Here is a 6,033-nt window from a genome sequence, read left to right as displayed (position 1 = left end):
ACGTACTTTGTATGAAGAGCGTTTTCTTAAAGGGTGAAATTCTCACTTGATTTCAACTTTACAAGATGCAATCGTGTTCGCTGGATCATCGCAGACAATGAATACCCTTAGGAAATTTCGTGGAGATATTCATAGCGGATATCTAACGTATTTGATATCACTGTTCCAAGATTAGATATGTAATGTTCCCTTTTCGGTCTTCTGATTCTAATGTTTACTTTCACGCATTGTAGCTGTAGAAGTAAAACTTCCATTACCCCCCGGTCTGTTAACCATGGTCGTTTTTAATATGAGAAAAAAGTCGGAATCCATCTTAAAGACCTTTAATGACTCGGGCGAAAGAACAAAATGCAGTGCGAAAAAACAAGCAGAAACATTTCCTCACGCTTAATTAAAATGCACCCTCGTAAGTAGCAGGACAAATAATGTGAGGTAAACATGACATGAAAACATGATAAGGCTACGAGTTCGGTGACTATGTTGTTTTTTTTTGTTGTTGTTTTTTCTTAAATTAAAATGAAAACAACTTTTTCTGTTTATTGTTTCTTAAGTATGGTTTAACTGTTGTCGAGCTCTTTAGTCGGATCGTCTCGAATCTCATATACACACCCAGCCTTAGCTAAAAGAACAGACTGCCCAATTAACTATTCACGAGAATACTTCATGACATGAAAATGAAATATTTACATTCAGTAAATGTAAAAACATTGACTGTGTACACTTATGTCTGCGTTTCTTTCAAAAAGAGAAATGGAAGTTAACGAAGAGTTTGAGGACGACCGAAATATTTCAATGATAATTGGGTAACAGTGTAATTGATCTGATACATGTACAGTTTGATCAACGAAATCATTAGTTTGGTACGCTCTTTATTCGCGCACTAGCCACTCATCATCGACCATCGAAAGAGAAAAGGAAAATTATGTTATTTGGCAAGGAAACCAAATCTTTAGGACAGTGAACGAAAGTAGTTTATTACCTAGGTAGTATACGTTGCACGTAAATTTTGGCCTGACTTTTGCCAGAGAACCAAATGGTGATTTTCTCGTGAAAGAACGGGTGACTCAATCATTTTCTAAGAACTGTGGGTTTTCAAGCAGATGAATTTAAACAAAAGTGTATGGTTAATTTAATTGATTACAGCAGTTCGATAAAACTGAAAGGAGGAACAATAACAGTTGTAGTTAAATAGGGACCACAGTAACGAGCTATTTGATCCCCTCTTTACAACAATTTTATGATTTGCTCGTTTCGTAAATTCCACATTTTCGTTTCTCAAATTACAGCTTTCCATTTTTCAAATTATAGATTCTAAGTTCATGTCGCAAATTGCAGATATTCAGTTCTTTTCGATTAGATCGTTTTGCAATTTACAGTAAGCCCTCGCTACGAATCATTTACTCTCGAAACGTCAGTTTTAGAAACTCTTTACAGTGACTAATTTACATTATCAACTCAGTTGATAAACCAAATAATTTGTCTCTTTAAACAAAATACAGTTTTGCCGGGAAGGATATGCACAAGTTTAACCTTCGTAAATCGAATTTATCAAGTTGAACAAAACTTGCTAGAAATCTAATCTTAAATTTAGCTTCAGTGATGCGTTTTGCTTTGTTTTGTTTTGCTTTTGTTTGTTTGGTTTTCTTATGACATAGTTGACTACATAAGAATAAGTGGGTGGATCAGTCGATAATTCGCGAGATATCATGAAGTCATAACAAATTACAAGAGTTGGTGTGGTAAAACTGATACGAGTCAGGTGAAGTAAAACGTCGACTGTGTACACGTCTGTGTTGCTTTCGAAAAAGTAGCTCACTAAGAGAACGCACAATTATTAGGGAAAGAGTCAACTTGAACGAACTCGGAAATGCCGTCGAAGTGGCTTTATATCCTTTCTTAGTTCACGGCATCTACGGCTCGAGCTGTAATTCTTCAATTTGATAGACCAGTAATTCAATGCATCAATTTATTTATGCAATGTCAGGAAGTGTACACGGTACATGCCAACCAGGTCTTACTGTTTGGGCCGACTAGCGGCCAAGCACGAATTGCGGACTTATATTGGGTCACATGATCAGTAGCACATGTTTTAGTGCGAGAGTAATTTCGTGTCAGGACCTTGGGTGCAGTGTTCATTTTGATTGTTGAAGTTTTGTGCTTTTCCTACCCGTTTATCGCATAGAAATATGTAAGTACATGTGCCTCGTTTTGCAGTTTCGCTTTCGCCCAGTGAGTTGTTAATTTAGGTTCTCGTTTTCAGTTTTTACCGTAGGTGTACGAAGATCAAGTCAAAACAACACGCAATGTCAAATGGTGAAAATGTTTAAATTTAAAAGAAGGTTTACTCAATCATGGAATGACTTGTATTGGTGCGGCTACGCGTAAAAGAGTTCTCTGCATATCGTCCCCAACACTTACAGTAACGGGGGAAATAAAACCGTTTTCTTCGTGTGTAACGCCGGCAGGTGATAACGAAAGTATTGCATGCATATTGAATAAACCGTGAATTGAGGTCTGACATAAGATAACCTTGTATAAATTAAAATATTTTATTTATTATATAACCACCAATTTTTTATGATCTTCTTTGAACTGGCAAAATTAACTTCATAATCACGATTTTATGGAAACCTTCCAAAAGCGATACTTCCAACACAGCCTTAAAGCAGCATGAAAACTTTGTGTGATGATGCGCCAGCTGTCAATTTCTATAATAGATACAAAATTAGACAATGAATTGTTTATAATTAATAACCTATTCGCAAATGACACAGAATGAAAAAAAAAATAAATGTTTTGATTTGAAAGTTGCAATCGTTCAGTTGGTCTTCAGAAGGAGTTTAGACCTAGATAACTAGTTTGCAAACTTGGCCAAACGTTAGGTCTATGTGTACGAGAAATTAGAAATTTTATCATCGGATTTCAGACCGGATAAATTACGCACGTGCTCAACAGGAAAATTTTTCTTGAACCAAAATGAGTGACTCATTATCCAGTTTTGTTTTTTCAATGAAATTTATTAAGATTCACATTTAAGGCAGATTTGTCACTTGTGATCACACTCGATTCGAAAAGGACGATAAGCAATTCCATTGATGCGATGAATTTTGTTTCCTTGAGTTTTCTTTCCAGTTTGCTGTTCTTAGCCTTCTTTGTGACGAATCAAGTTTCGGCAAAGCCTGGGAACAGTAAAACTAAACCTATCAAGACAAAGAAATGTAACAACATTTATTTCTACGAGGCACCAAACAAGAAGATGGAAACTATGTTAAAGGATATAAAGAAACAGCTCGCCCACATGCAAACTGACATCAACATTCTCAAAGGAAAACAGAAACCGAAAGGTAAAGTCCAGAAATATGTCGAAAAATTCCTTTTATTAGCCAATCCTAATCAATGATCGGGGTTTTTGGTCTTCTCCCGACTGCGAGAAACTGTTCGGTGTGGTCGGCGCCGCTGATCGCCGACTAGAAATGAAATGGCACAAGTTCTTTCACATTTAATTTGTTTATTCTTACAGCTAAGAGGAACTGTGCTGAGCTTTACAAATCTGGTCTAAAAGTCAGCGGAGTTTACGCCATCGACCCTGATGGTTCAGGTGCCTTCAATGTCTTCTGTGACCAAACCACAGCCGGTGGAGGATGGACAGTGTTCCAAAAGAGATTGGATGGCTCTGTTAATTTCTATCGCGGCTGGGCTGACTACAAGAATGGCTTTGGTAACCTGAATGGCGAGTTTTGGCTGGGGCTCGATAAGGTAAACCGCCTGACAAAAACAAAGAACAAACTTCGAGTCGATCTGGAAGATACTACAGGTAAAAACGCTTATGCCGAATACGACCTGTTTGCAGTGACTAGTGAAAAAGCTAAGTACCAGTTGAGTCTTGGAACCTACTCAGGTGAGTTATAATCTACGTCAGCTGTCATCCGTTATTTTTGAGGATCTCCCAGGGAAAGTAGGCGCGAATATTTAATATGAGGTCTTGCATCCGTATATCTCTGACATTTTGGATAGATACCAACTGGTTTTCAATAAATTAAACACTCGATCATTTTTTCCTAACAAAGAGGGCAATCATATATTGAGTTGTAATCGACGTCACACGTCGTTAAGATCTTTCCAGGAGGGTAGGCATAAATTTCCAATTGGGATCTCGCAGCAGTATTTTCCGACTGGTTTTAAATAAATGCTTGATCACGTTCTCCAAATTAAAAAGAAGGGAGTCGTATAACCCTGACCAGCCCCCCCCCCCCCCCCCCCGCCCAAACCGCTAGCTCAAACAACAACTTTGTTTTCGTATCGTACCTTAATTATTAGGAAATGATATGTTTCTCTCGGTTTATCATATAGAGACTGTGCTAGCTTTCAACGTAGCCTCAGAATTCTGCCTCCACCAAGAGATAGTAATCGCTTTGCCTTCACTTTTTTCCCTTTTTCTGTTTCAGGTACTGCAGGTGATTCTCTCTCTGGGCATCGTGGTTCTCTCTTCACAACCAAAGATCAGGACAATGACATCGCGAGCAGTAACTGTGCTGTGAAATACAAAGGAGCTTGGTGGTACACAAGTTGTCATAGATCAAACTTGAATGGTGTTTATCATCATGGGAAGCACTCTTCATTTGCTGATGGAGTCAATTGGTATGCTTGGAAAGGATATCACTACTCCGCCAAGAGAGCTGAGATGAAAATCAGACCAGTAAAGTTTTAGTACTCACTGTCACTTGTCTTGAGTACTAAACTGAACCAAGACAAAATAAGAGTTAAAAGAGAAATGTCAAGCTTCTTTAGAGCTATTAAAGAGTTCAAAAGGTCTTTTTTTTCTTTTTTGTGGAATTATTTGCACCTCATTCCTACCACAACATATCTGTCCCAGAACTCCACCAAATAATCATCTGGCGCAAGAGAGGATCTAACGTGTGAAAAACTCGTAACGTGTTCTCAATTCAATTAAAAGAAATTGCAGAAAGAAATCAGTTAATAGATCAAGTGAATAATGTAAAAATGGATCAACCTCCCTTACATGTCACAAGTACAATACGGGATTCCTTCGGTTTTGCTTTACTTAGCTCTGTGATGGTCGTGAAAGCTCACATCAGTCTGTAAACCAATTAGAGGCAAATTTAGTGAAACCAATCTTGACTTAGTCACTTGAGTTTTCCCGCGCTGAAGGTAATTTGTTAGTGACCTTTTTTCTCCATTCTGATTTGCCACGGGTGTCTTTGTTGCATCGCTATTTGGTTTCCCTGCGGTAAGATCCTATTGCTATGTAACAAACCTCTCAGTTTTCACGCAGACAGCGGCTCTGCTTGTCACATTTGTCAGTTCCCTTGATATGATAATTTCAATTATATGATAATTGCAATTATATGATAATTTCAATTATTACGGATGTACCGTGGAGTGAGCCCTAGAAACTCTTAATCGGTGGATCTCCTATTTCTCAAATTTACTAAAAACGCAGTTTCAAGAGGCATCCAAAACAAGACATATAGTTTGACCAACCTGTTGTTTGTTTTGGGCAAAGAGGACAAGAAAACGCTAAACGTTTATGAAATTCCACCCGTTTAGTTTGTTTTCGGATTTAAAAGAAAAATTTCTTCTTTTAGTTTTATTTCTTGTGGTGAATCATCAATGTTTATGATTAGAAACTGGACTACTTGAACGGAAACTGAGCGATTGATTCCTTTGCTAAGCATTACACTAAAGTTTGAGAGAAGGCAGCCAAACTTTGTGCATCTACGGTAACTGAGTGGAATATCTACATGTGGAAATTCATTTTTGTTTTTGCAAAGAGAGAGGGCTATTGCAGGATGCAGATTACGACCTTGAAAGGGACCACGCGATGAACGTTTTGAGTCGATGTCGTTTAAATTTGCATGATTCTCCCACAAATTATATACCGAATTGTTTCACAAGCTCGAGACTTTCTACCTATCATATTTGTTTCAAGTATTACTTTAAGATCATGGGATAAGTTTGGCTCCTCATATCTCTTAAACAAGCCTGGTGACCTATCTTTTTCATTGTATTTTT

General features: G+C 37.7%; 1 protein-coding gene across 1 annotated transcript; it reads left to right on the top strand.

Moving 5' to 3' along the window:
• Positions 1 to 2,070: 2,070 nt before the first annotated feature.
• On the top strand, positions 2,071 to 4,812 carry LOC131790263 (microfibril-associated glycoprotein 4). Its single transcript, XM_066163713.1, has 4 exons — positions 2,071 to 2,188; positions 2,261 to 3,344; positions 3,521 to 3,898; positions 4,446 to 4,812. The coding sequence occupies exons 2-4, from the start codon at positions 3,101 to 3,103 to the stop codon at positions 4,706 to 4,708; spliced, it is 885 nt and encodes a 294-aa protein (XP_066019810.1). The 5' UTR covers positions 2,071 to 2,188; positions 2,261 to 3,100; the 3' UTR covers positions 4,709 to 4,812.
• The last annotated feature ends 1,221 nt before the right edge of the window (positions 4,813 to 6,033 follow it).

The sequence above is a fragment of the Pocillopora verrucosa genome, chromosome 1 (assembly GCF_036669915.1).
Source record: "Pocillopora verrucosa isolate sample1 chromosome 1, ASM3666991v2, whole genome shotgun sequence".
NCBI classification, from domain to species: domain Eukaryota; kingdom Metazoa; phylum Cnidaria; class Anthozoa; order Scleractinia; family Pocilloporidae; genus Pocillopora; species Pocillopora verrucosa.
Note: the sequence above shows the minus strand (reverse complement) of the source record. Positions and strands in the feature narration are given on the sequence as shown.

Coding starts and splice junctions, on each gene's coding strand:
- LOC131790263 (XM_066163713.1), top strand. CDS start 3,101: ATGAATTTTGTTTCCTTGAGTTTTCTTTCCAGTTTGCTGTTCTTAGCC. Junction 3,345..3,520: donor AGGAAAACAGAAACCGAAAG/GTAAAGTCCAGA, acceptor TTATTCTTACAG/CTAAGAGGAACTGTGCTGAG. Junction 3,899..4,445: donor GAGTCTTGGAACCTACTCAG/GTGAGTTATAAT, acceptor TTTCTGTTTCAG/GTACTGCAGGTGATTCTCTC.